General features: G+C 42.2%; 1 protein-coding gene across 3 annotated transcripts in view; it reads left to right on the plus strand.

Annotated features, from left to right (window-relative positions):
* The first annotated feature begins 7,721 nt into the window (after nt 1–7,721).
* GABRR1 (gamma-aminobutyric acid type A receptor subunit rho1) overlaps nt 7,722–13,062 on the plus strand; it is a 32,543-nt gene continuing 27,202 nt past the window's right edge. For 2 of the 3 annotated variants that reach the window (XM_035322540.1, XM_035322542.1), the window contains exon 1: nt 11,451–11,806. In XM_035322540.1, the coding sequence (XP_035178431.1) occupies nt 11,703–11,806 (104 nt within the window). In that variant the 5' untranslated portion in view covers nt 11,451–11,702. Of the gene's footprint in view, nt 7,874–11,450; nt 11,807–13,062 lie in introns of those variants that run through there. The other variant, XM_035322543.1, reaches the window with a different exon arrangement.

A 13,062-nucleotide genomic window follows, 5' to 3' on the forward strand; every position in this document is an offset into this window, starting at 1 on the left:
GGACGTGAGCCATAGGGAAGCAGGCAGCCCGCACTGGCAGCAGAAGTGGGGTGGCCTCAATGCGGACACAGGTCATGAGAGACAGGCAGTGACTCAAGGCTGTGTTGTCCTGCTGCTGCTGCTTGTCCCTCCTGTGTGCATGGGCACCAAGGTGCAATGAAATGAGGTTGAATTGGAAAGGCAAAATGCTAGCACCGAGATGGTAAAGAGAGGACAGATGCAGGAAGAGGACAAATGAGCAGAAAGCAACAATGTGAGACCCCACAAAACCCATTCATTATTTTAGGGCATTAGTTGAGGCTTTCCTCTTTTATGGGTGTGACTATGTCTTAACTCCACCACTCCGCTAGTGTGCTTGAGAGGAAGTGAACATCCAGTTCTCTCCATTTTATGTGGCAATTGAGCAATGTGAGATAAACACTGCCTGACAGACCTTTTGTGCTCCAGTTCCCCCAGCACTGCTCTCTCATACACTCCAGTGGCTCTTTGCAGTGGCTTCAGCATGTGACCGCTTTAGTCGGATGCATATAGATTTGTATGACTGGCATTGACCTGGTTTGGAAAGGAAAATAAGAAACAATGGTGAAACCACATGGGTAAGTAGGGAATTTTTTTTTATTTATTTTTTTTTTCTGCAACACAGCTCATCTACCACATTACAATCCCAACACTGCAGCTCCCTCCTTTTCAACACCTGGCACTCAATGGTCCTGTGCAGCTTTTGCTCGTGGCGGGTCAAGGCCTCTCTGCCCTTGCTGAGCTGGCTGTCCCCGGCTGAATCACTGCTCCCCCCCCGGTCAGCAGGGGAAGCGCTGCTTCACCCAGTAACGGTGACAGAACATCAAGATTGTGCTTTCCATGAGGGACAGACCCACTCTCAGCGATGCTCAGCAAGAGGCATCAGTCCTAAGATGCAGCAAAGGAAATTCCAGCAAAATACAAGAAAAAAGCTGCTCACAGAAGCTGTGGAAATGTCACCCTTGGAGGTGAAATTCAACTGTACAGGGCTCTGAGAAACCTGGTGTAAGTTGAAACTGCCAGGTGTAAGAGCAGAAAGTGCCTCCAGACTTTTTTCAGTAGATCATGCAGGAAAACAAGCCAGTTGCGTGTATGCTGATCAGAGAAGAAACGCAAACATTAATAGTTCACCTTAAGACTCAGTTCATACTTGTATGAAGACTCGAATATTTTTGCAGACCAAATGAAGAAATTGAAACCACAGCATGGGATAAATACATCAGCTCTAGACTGTGGTTATGTCAATAAATGGTCTGTCTCCCAGTTTCTTGGAATAGCAAGAAACCAGGTTCCAAGGCTAATGGTCTCACATCAAAGCCCCACTGCTTTATGACATTGATGTCATATCAAAAAAATCTCAATAAAACCACGATATTTTGTGCTGCAAAATGAATGTCAAAATTCCACTGATAAAAAATTGTAATTGATATGAAGACCAAAATTAATAAAAGTTCTGTTCCAAGCACAGCTCTGTGACACCACTAAGACTTGAAGTTAACAGCTGCTTCTGGTCATGCACAAATGACAGGATTAAAAATCCTGACTTGTGAGATCAGCTGAATCCCTGAAAATCCCTGAGATTTTCCTGAGAAAACTCAGCAGCCTCCATGGAGGCCTTGGGCCAAGAGGAGGCTGATCCAAGCAAAGGATCCTTACATTTAATAGGGTTGTGAGCTGCTCTCCCTTACTAACAGGGCGTTGAAAAATGAAAAAAGAGAGCGCTCATCATGAATAATGCAAAACTGGAAGCTAGAAAGCTTCTAACTCTCAGTAATGTTGAAGACCTGCATTACCCACCAAGGAGTGAGATCAGAGAAGCTAAAGTGTTCCAAGATGGGGCTTGGTGAGTTTATGGAGTAGAGCCTGCAGGCTTTGGGCATCCATTTTCTTGGTTTCTGTACAAGGATGCTGCAAGGAGGTCTGGTGCAAGGGAAGCTGATGGGTGTAAATTGTTTGGATCACATGGATTTAAGATACAGTCCCTTCATAGTCTGGGACACTGCCACACTCGCTCTTCTTCATAGGTGTCACTTGGGTGACAGAAAGGACAGGGGGTCTTTGTCTTGTAACCAGTTATATTACCTGAAAGGAAGGTGGTTGTTTGTTTTTTTCTTGTTGTTTGTTTTGTGCTGACACCTGAGGAAACCCCTCATTCTGCAGAGGGACAAGCAGGATGCTCTAATAGTCTTGGAGCTCTACAGATATACTAAGCTTGCTCATTTGCCAATGGCAGTGGTTTCTGTGCTTCATAATTGTCTGCTGATTCCTGCACTCTTGCAGCCTCTTGCTGCAAAACAAGACCTCTTATTAATATTTTATTTCAGTTCATTATTATGGTCAGACTGACGTTTTACTAATTACAGTCTTCTGTCTTCCCATATTACACCATATGCTATCTGCAGACAAGGAGACATAGGAGCAGAAGCTAAGCTGGTGGAAATACACAGGGTGTTTCACTGAAGATCCAGCCCACCAGTCATATGAAGACACTAACAAGAGCAGGAAGCCAAACTGGGCAAATGAATGCTTCACTGAATTGCGGTTGTGGGAGACAACAAAGCAGGCAATTGCTTCAGTTAAAATAAATAAAAGTAATAATAAACATAAGTTGAAAATCAAAGCTCTATCTGGCATAAACATTTTTGACAGGAAATACATTGGTTGAGAAAATGGTCTAAAATAACTCCAGTTTGCCTGTGTAAATCTGGAGGACAGAGCTATGGCACTGCAGTGGGGTTATGCTTCTTGGCAGCAGATTAAAGGGAGACACAGCTGGGAATGTCTGCTGTGGCATTTCTGTTTCATTACGCATCTGAAGACCGAGAAGGACTGTTGGTAGCTGGAGTGCCGGAGGCAGGAACCAGCTGTGGTGGTGAAACTGTGTCAGACGACTTTATCTGTGCAATTTGGTAGAGTCTTTTCAACTGCATTAACACATCCAGAAGCTTTTAGAAGGTGGCCATAGAAATCAGAATGGCATGTTATAGATTTGCGGTTCCTACTTGCTGTTCTCCTCCTATCTATGCCATGCTGGTGTGTTTCTCTGCAGTTTATAATACACTTCATTTCTTTATTTATTTTTAATTGCTGCTTTGAGACATCAGTGTTATGGTGGTGAAGATCAGTAGCAGAGGAGAAGGAGCCAACTGGTAATTTTCCAAATGACTGTGTATAATTCACAAAGCTTCAGTACATCCAAGTGACACACTAAAGCCATTTCAGCACAGAAATTCTAGGAATATTGCTGTTAGAACTGCCCAGATCTGCGGTCATACTCCAATGTTAGTCCAAAACCATTAAATATCTCAGAATTGACAGAGCTGGAAATGTTGCAGTACATTCACAGTGGAGAACAAAAGCTGTTGGATTGCTTTGTGCCAAAAGCAAAAGGCTGCAGTAATTCCAGTGAGGGGAATCACGTAGGAAGCCACTGGGACATGTTATCCATGGACATTCAACACCTGAGGCTCCATCAGAACAAAGCAAGAATAGGGTGGGAAGTCCCCAAGTATGGGACTTGCTAATATTAACCACACACATCATAGACTCTACCCATTCAGATAAAAAAGAATAAATAATTGCTTTGCCTAGCTGTTAGAATACCCAAGCCTGTCTTATGCTTGCAGGTTTTTGAGTTCAGGCTGGCTCTCACAAGTCCCCGAGGAGGAACCCATGGTGCGAATGTTTGTGTGCCAGCCAGCTGCACCTGGCTGAACGCAGACAGCCACCTCCTGATAAAATGTGCCGTTTCCTGGAAACTCTTCCCCCTCAGCCCTTGATGGTTGGCTTGGATGTAGCTATCAGTGCTGCAGATATGTAATTTGGACAATGAGCCTCCATGGTACAGGCTGGGAGGTGCAGAGTACTTTGGAAGCAGTCCAGAGGCTGCCAGTAGACTATGTTGCTCAGAAGTGTCTCTCTCAGTTGTCTCATTCATGTGTCCATAGCTGATGTTATGCAGATGACTAGTGTTCGATTGAAAAAGTTAAAACTGATGCTGAAGCTGCAAGTGAAAAGAGGGAATGCTATGAGTGACGGCCAGACAGATTTGTGGCTGGTTGGTGGGTCCGTCAGATGGATGTCCATGGAAGTGAGTGATTCCAAGATGATGGTGACCTCAAGGGAAGTCCTCTTGAGACCAGATGTTTACACAGAAACTTTACTTTGACTAAGGAAAATGATTGCAAAGATTTTAGAGAAATAAACCAGACTGAAGCAGACAGAAATGTATGTGAAAAGCTGGTGGATTTTTGTAAAAACAGAGAGCTGAATGTTAGCTTATGAAGTCCAGGTTCCTGTGCACAGGCAGCACTGAATTAATTACCTCAATACCAAACAAGTTTTCTGTAAGCACATAGACGGCAGAGAGTGTGTCCTGCTAAGGCCATCTTCAGGTCATATGAGAGCATTCTTGATGGAGCATTTGCAGAGAATTTACCTAGTTTTGTTCTGCACAAAGCAACAGAAAGCCATGGAACTGGCAAGGTGCTCAGAGTTTACTGGGGATCTCAGTAAAAACACTGAGTTATTCAAGAGGTTCAACACAGAACATGTTTCAGGAACACAGCTCTAGATCACGAGATCCAGCAATGGAGAGCACTTCTGTGCAGGCTTTCAACAATTATCACTACCAAGTTCAGCAAAGGTTGTCAGATCCAAAAAAAAAAAAAATTGTCTTTGAAAAGTATTGCTAAAATTTGCCACATTAGGTGGTGCCAGCAATGGAGGCTCAGCTTTGAGCCTGGCTCATTGACTGCTTGAGCATCCAACCTGCTCTTTACTGCATTGGTTATTGGACTTCCCCAGGTTTATCTCTGCCTGAGAAGTAGCCCATGTCCTTCAGAAAAGTATACCATCTTCATTTAAAAAACAAACTGGAAAAAGTGGGGACTTCTTTTTTTTGTATGGGAAGCAATTTTTCAGTTAGTTTTCCAACAAATTCTCCAGTGATTATCAAAATTTCTGTTCCCTGTGCTAAAATGGTAACATACATTCTTGGCTTTTAGATGCATAGATTTGCAGTAGGCTGTAGCCAATGATACCACTAATTTCTGGACCTTTCCCTTACTCCTTGCCAGTGATCCTTCAGTTTTTCTGATCTGCTTTCTGGTACTGTAGGCTTAATCAGGAAGCAGTCCACATTTTATTCTTGCTCGTTGACAAGAACAGAACAGGATAAAGAGCCAAATATGAAGATATTTACTTTGCCTGATGAAGGTTTTCCATTTACAATCACATTCAATATGTATTTTTATCCCGTTCTAAAATATTTTCACTATTTTATGAATAATGTAATATTGATACTGTATTATTGTTGTTTCTTAATCAAAATGCAATATGGTGCAACATCAAATGCCTTACAGAAGCACATTGCATAGATTAATTTCCTCCAGCAAATACATTTTAAATTAATTGAAAAAGAACTAGCTTGGAAAGGTCTATTTTCTTTAAAGCCATGCTAAATGACATTAATTAAATTGCCCTCTAACTCTTTATTTATTGAGCGTCATATCAGCCATTCCAATATTTTGGGATCAGTGTCAGGCTGAGAGCTGTAATTACTCTGGTTGTTCATTTAATCCCCTCTGCATATTGGCAGAACAACTCTTATTAAGCACTTCTGCCTCCTCTGAACTGCTGTCTATGGTTCTGTTGCTGTTATTTACACCTGCATTTCCTTCAGCCTTGAGATGGCCCTGTCAGATTCTGAAGACCAGAATCTAGTAGTCAGAGCAAAATTAGTCAATCCAGGATGTGCAGAGCATTGCTTCAATCCAGTCTGAACACTTTCATCCCTTCTAGTTCTGGATCTTCCAACAGAGCAAATCTCTGTTTATGAGTGTGTTTATGTGTTTAAGGTGTGCCCTTTAAGGGTACTGTCCCTCCTGGTAAATGAGTGTGTTGTACACTCTGGGGATGAGCATGTATGGGAAGTGTTGGGGGAATCTTTAACACTCATAGCATCCCACCTCTGCCTCCTCCTAGCATATCAGAAGAAAGTACTTTCCAATGGGCTCTGGTAGGCAACAAAGTGCCTATTTCAATATTTTAATTCAGACCTTTAAAACTGCTAAGAGCAAAACATCTTTTTAAAGTATCTTTTATCTTTTATTTATCTTTTACCTTTTAAAGTACCTTTCCCCAGACTGAGCAGCAGAACCTCCATGAGAAAGGCCTGGTGCCCACTGCTGAGCGTTCACAAAGCCGCTTAATCCAGCTAACGTGGCTCCAGGAAATTGCAGGACGGGCTGAAACTGAAGGGCACGGCTCGGCATGCAACACACATAATCTCTCCAACAGAGTAAGGATCACAGAAAGACACTTGTGAACTCCAGCAGGTCTCCCCAGGCACAAAACCATATCGTGAGGGGAGAAAAGAAAAGCACTGGGTGGATGAAGACCTCCGTGAGCAAGGAGCTGCAGTGAAGCTGGAGCGGTATTAAGGGTTTGCCTCGTTGTGGTGCTGTAGCATCGTTATTCGTTGCAGCAGTGAGGAACAGCAGCCAGAGGCATTAGTCCCAAAGCACTGCAATTCACTCAAGCACATTGTTTGCTGTAGCCTTTCAGGTTTCTGCCCAGTGCAGGCTTGGCCTATTTCATTTTCCTTTTATACAGTGTACAATCCATTTAGGGATTTATAGCGGCTTAGAGGCACATGTACAGTGCCTTGCCTCTATCTGATTTTTATTCTGTGATAAGAAAGCCTTGGGGTCATGGGTTCATTGGCACTTCTCTCCTCCCTGCCATTTACGTTGTGTTGAAATCTAATTATTCATTAGTGTTTATGATTTCTTGAGCTCCACCAATGTCCTCACCACTCCCTGGAGAAGTCCCAGTGTTGGTTGTGAGGAGCATGTGAGTCTGCTCTGATGTGTTATAAGGAAGGTGCAAGAGAGACAGGAACATGAAGACAAATATGGTGAAATCCTTGGTGTCTATACAAAGTGGCATGACTCCAACCTAGTGAACACCTATGCTATCTCATTTACTGAACTTTAACACTGAAAAGTGAAATCTTCCTCTTAGGACATTACCAACGCACCCCTCTTCCCAGCAGCTCCTGGTCTCTGCTCCCCACAAACACAGCCTGTAACGTTATGGGTTAGGAAGGAGTGTATTTGCCTCCTGTGCCTGCAAAGGAAATATTATACTCCTTCCCTTTCCGTGTAGGCTCCTTTAGTTTTAGTCACTGTCATCTCAGTGTATATACATGTATTCATACTCCTCTCATCCTCTCAGCTTTCTGGAGTTTGATTTCAAGTCATGCAAAGAGGATACTAATGCTAGGAGCACTATGGAATAACCACCACCTCTGCTGACACCACCATAGCGAAATGCAGTGGATACACCACCTCATCCTCAAGATGTCCAAATTTTGTTTGGTGTCTGTGCTAATATCCTCCTTGGAGACGGTCCTATATCCAACAAGTATGAAGTATCCAGCTGACGTATTTCAACTTAGGCAGAGTGAGCATGTATCTCCTGTGAGCAACCCAAAGGATGCAAGTACAGTTGTTAAGAAGGGGCAAGGGTAATGGCTGCAGAAACCCCACTAATTTCATATTAAGTCTGATTTGTAGAGTCTCTGACAACGTCCATGACTGAATCCACTGAAGAAGTAACAAACAGTACTCTGGCTATGTGCCCTGGAGACACAGAGTGCTGTTCCTGAAAGAAACAGAGCTGCAGAGGGTAAATAGCTTTCCAGAAGTCAAACAGCATCCTATCAATCACTCTGGCACCCTTGTGCTCCTCCGGCTATTGCAAAAGTGAATCACAACAGAGATACCATGACACATCCACCCATGTTTGCTTTAAAAGCTCTTCGATAAAGGCAAGCGCCCATTAGGAAGAGGTTAGAAAATGTAAATGTGATGGGGTCTTTTGTGGCTGTAGCAGTCTGATTATAGCTCCAGGGATGTTTTACACTGTGTATACTGTGCATTATCGTGCAATTCGAAGCTTTGTGTAATTAAAAATGAGAAGGCCAGATTCATGATTTGGGTAGAGCTATCATTGTGTCAGACAGTTACACTGTGTAGCTCCTTGACCTCTTGGGCACTGAAAGCATTTCTGGTTTCAAGTGGTGGCTGGTGGCTCACATGACTGCTCTTTAGATTCTTACTCCTGGCAAGGTCAGGATCTCAGTATGCAGCTGAGTCAAAGGAAAAAAAGAAGAAAAAAAAAGGAAAAACAAAACAAAACAAGACAAAACAAACAAACAAAAAAAAAAACAGGCTCATTTTTTTGGTCTGACTATGCTCTCGTTTTGAAGGTAGATTGGTTATAAATAGAATCAGGCAAAGAGTTGGCTTTTCTTTGACCAAATGGAAAAAGTGGATAGTGCTAGCTATCTTTAGTTGGCCCAAAACGTGTTGATTTAACAAACCAGAATAATGTAGTTGGGTCAAACAGAATGAAATATTTACTTTTCTGACATTTCTTATCATTTGTTAGCGAAAACCCTGGAAACACAGGATTAGAGTCCCAGACAGCCTGGGAAGCCTGCACTGAGAGGCCTCAATAACTAAGTAAATGCCCAAGGTCCCACTGTACCCCTTTGAGGATCAAAGTGACTGAAGTGATAAAGCCCCCGAGCACAGACAGTGGGTGTTGAGCAGGTCCCTGAGCTCCACAGGAGCTGGAGGCTGCATCCCCATGGAGGCCAAGCCTTCATACATGGCATGGCTGCTGGGATCTGCCCTTCCCTTGGGTCGGGGATGGACCTGCAGGGCTGCATGCTCTGGAGGCAGCGAGAAGAATAGGAGTGATGCATTTTCTGCTGCTTTGTCCCTCTGGCCTGACTCAACAATCAGCCCCATGGGGAAAGGGAGGCAGAGCACAGCCACGTGAGGACATCAGCACCCATCAGCGGCCACCGATATGGAGCTGGGCCTTGGGACAACCCAGGGCTAGAGTAGGAGCGCACACCAAGTATTCAAAACATATTTATTTCTGCTTAGGCAAGAACTCTACATTTTTTTTAACCTCTCCTGTTCAGTTTCATCTCTTTCAGCTGCCTGAGATTTTTTTTCCTAGTAGATTAGCATTTGCATTCAGCTCCTACTCTAACCCAGATAAAGTACTGAAGTATCCAACTTCAAGCACAAAAGTATTCCAGGAAAGATGCCTTCAGCCATAAAGAGGAAATAAATGGCCTTTCCTATTGTGAAGCTCAACATTTCTCACTTGTCTTCATCTCTGTGGTCCGCTCTCATTTCTTTATTTGCTCCTGGATCAACTACTGACTTTCTACAAGGGATTTTGTGCAAACTTCTCACATTCTCCCCTATCTGAGGAACTGGTATTATAGTAATCAAAGTCAAGGGTATTGCAGCTTTCAAATGACATTTTAAAATTTGCTCTGAGATTTTCCAGTGAATGTTGTCAGACGTGGGTAGCTGTTTATTGTACTTACGCTATTACTGACCGGGAATCTGGAATGCAGAGGATGTGTTTCATTTTATATTTGTGAACAGTCAATTGGTGGATGAACTGGAAAAAATGCATGGGATTATCAAACCAAGTAAAACTAAACAGTGGTTCGCATTTACAAGGTTTTGTTATGAATCCCTAGGAACCACTCCCCTCCCAAACACATCAGCTGATAAACTTAAATAATAAGGTTATTTGAGGAAACTGCAGTCAGCTCACAGATAATCTACATGTTGTAAAAACAGATTAATTTGCTGAAAATACTGTTCATTGCAAATTTCTCATTATTTTCTTGTTCAGTATTCACCAGATTTCTAACTACTGAATGGAAACAGTGTTGTATCTTTAATTTTTTGCAGAATGAATTCTCCATCTACTCAAGCTCAAGGTTGAGCAAAATTTAAGGATAACATTTAAAAACATATTTCATTTAAATACATTTTTTGGCCTTCTCAATATCTTCTCTTATTAAATTCCCTCTGTTAATCAGAGGATGAAGGTTTCCCTTCTCTTACATGTAGTACCAAGTGACTTCAGCTTTTCCTGGGAAGCTAAGTGGATTCCTGGTTGCCCAATGCATGTGAATCCCCATGGCTCCCTGGAAGAGATCTGGTGCATTAGCAAGGGACTAGCACTTTAATAAAATGCATAAGTCACAAGAAATTATTCCAAAGAGACAAAAACATTCCCTGTGATGAAAGACTTCGTAAAACTTTATACAGATCATTGCGAAGACTGAGAAGAGATTTGATTCAAGTATACCTAATATCAACACAGGTGAAAGGAGCAATTATTAAGGTGCCTTTTCTCCTCATCGAGTAGGATATGTGAATTGGTGGAACCTGAGAGCATATTATTTTAAAAGACAAGATGGGTACAACTTGTTTGAACAGCACCAAACTTTGCAACAAACTGCTGCTGAGTGATTCCCATCTCTTGAAGCCTGGGTGACTTTGTGTAGGGCCAGTTTCAGCTAAACAAACCTTTAAACTGAATCTTGGTTGATGAAAAGAAATTTTAGTGGCTTTTGATGTGCTGTTTCTGTGGATCCCATGGCAGTGTAAATGCTCACTGAAGTCAATAAAGCCACAGTGACTTAGACCAGGTAGAGATCTCCCCAAGGTTTTTGGAAAAGGACTTTCATGAAAAGAGATGGGTGACTTGACAAACTGCTCTAAAATAGAAATCCTTGGTTAACAAGCAGAGGAAAAAGCTCCTTGTCAGCAAAGGTGCATGTGTTAAGAGCAACCAACATGAATTTTGTGACAAGGCACAAGCTGGAGTAGAGTTGTAACTCCTTGCAGGGAGACACAGAGGAGAAGGAGAGAAAACATGAAGCTGTGGGCTATACAGCAAGGAGGGTGAGCTCCAAAGAAATGGACAATGTGGCTGGCTCAACCATGTGTTTCCGCCCATGCTATTTTATTTTTCACAGCAAGAATGAGAATTCTGTTAGCCACATGAGGCCCAGCACATCGTCCCCCTGAGCTCTCCTGTGGCTCTGGCGTAAAGCAGCTCTGCTTTGACAGGATCCTCCCAAACAGCCCTGTGCTCAGGCTGTCCTTCTGTCCCTCTGTGTCCCCACCGGGATGCTTTCCAGAGACCCTGCTCAGCAGTGAGATATCTGGCACAAGCCTTGCAGGCACTGACCACTCCAGCCACAGTACCACTGTACATTGAAGTGATTAGAAAACCATAGAGGATCAAAACTCGCTCTTGCAGAGCTAAATGGAAATGAAGATTTCTTCCTGCAAACCAGTATGTCTATTAACACATTTTAATCTATTGGAACGCCTGTAACAAATGTCACCACAATGCAGAGAAGTTCAGTGACTACAAAATGACTTATGACACCTATCTGATCAGCTGCACCTCTCTGGTTAACCAGACAGAAATATATATATGCCACTTCTGACAGGCACTAGAAGAGGGTTCAGTTTAAACCAATTAATAAAATAGCCTGTTTGGACAAAAAATAATTGTTCTTTGAGAATACATGCATTCAACACCGCTAGAAAATCCCTGCCATCTGACGTAGAGGGATTTATAGGTTTAGTGGAAATTGCTTTCCCCACTGTCCAGATTAAATACTGCAGGATGATTTTTTGTATGAGTAAACATCCTTCCAATAACGATCAGACCGATAATGTCTTAAAAAGAGAAACAGGATCTACGTTTTGCTTTTCTTCTTCTTGTATGGACTGTTTCTGGATACAGAACACTCAGGTAACGTGTTGACTGTCCATAAAATGCATTTTAGCATCTTCCTGCTGTTGTGGGGATGGGTTTTATCCACTGAATGCAGAGTCCACCGACAAGGAAAAGAAATACATGAGGCGTACAAAAAAGGCAGGTGAGTTTCATTTTTGTTTTTACATTCAAATAGCTAAAATCTGGACAAATGTAATGCTTCAGATCAAGATATAATGTCTATCAGACAATTAGTTTGCATTTGCAGATTGTGATCTATCAGCCAAAAATATTTTCTTTTGCTTTTTTTGCCAATGAATAATTCTTAATGCATTTTCTATAGTGAAAAATGTTGTTCCCTCCCCCTCCAAAACAGAAAGAAAATAAAAGTGGGTTTGTGAGTTATCTCAAAGTTTGGAATGGTGCAGAAAAGAAGCATTTTATTATATTTATTGTGGTTGAAATATGCTGGAGTATTTACATGAGAGTGGAGAGGAAACTGAGGTCCGTGAGGACTGTTGTATGCTATGAGGATTAGATTGACTGGAGATGTGATTTGAAAAGATTCAGAATTTATTTTCTTATTCCCTTGCCGGTTGTTTATAGAACTTCTGAGAGTGAAAAAAAATGAGTGTCTCTGCAAACCTCAAGGCTATGGTCAGTTAACAGAGGAAACAGAGAGAGCATGCAGGATATTGAATGGATATATTCAAAGTGAATGAAAATATTCAGTCTATTCTTCCCTTCCCTCTCTCCCTCTCTCAAGAAGGATACATGATGTTTTTCTCCTACTGTCTTATAGACAGCCATTTTAGGAGGTTTTGAGTTGAGCAAGATTTTTTGCTACAATTGAGCAAATGAATTCTGGTTACTTGTATTCTCTTTGGAGAATATTTGGAATTTTGTAGGAGGATTTTTATACTCAGGCACATCACAAGGTATACTTGGAGGAAAATCCCTTTGTTTGTGTCTGTCTGTTTTTGTTTTGTTTTGAGGATATAGCTGACACATGTAGATTGCTGTTCAAATGTTGTGCACCTCTGCTTGTGACAGACTGAACCTATGCGATTTCTGCTTTGCTATAGTCACTGTTTCTGTTCTTTAATGACTCCAAATGGTCATTAATACTGTACAGTGAGTGCATGGGGATGGAAACACAGGAATGTCACAGCCCACAGGAATTCAAGCCATTCCTCTTAGGTTTTGGGAAAAAATGATTGAAAGGTTGAAGTGAGGAAAGCGTGGTCATTTTTCATTTTCCAATGTTCCCTTCTGCCTACTGCTAGGGAAAGCAAGGCAGAGATAAAATACAGAGTGATAGCACTGTCATGGTGGCACCTGGGGGCCCCCAAGCCACCTAAAACATAGGAAATGGCTTTAGCAGTGACACCACCTTCCTGGAGGTATAACTGGCAAAAT

Source organism: Oxyura jamaicensis, chromosome 3 (genome assembly GCF_011077185.1).
Source record: "Oxyura jamaicensis isolate SHBP4307 breed ruddy duck chromosome 3, BPBGC_Ojam_1.0, whole genome shotgun sequence".
Lineage (NCBI taxonomy): Eukaryota > Metazoa > Chordata > Aves > Anseriformes > Anatidae > Oxyura > Oxyura jamaicensis.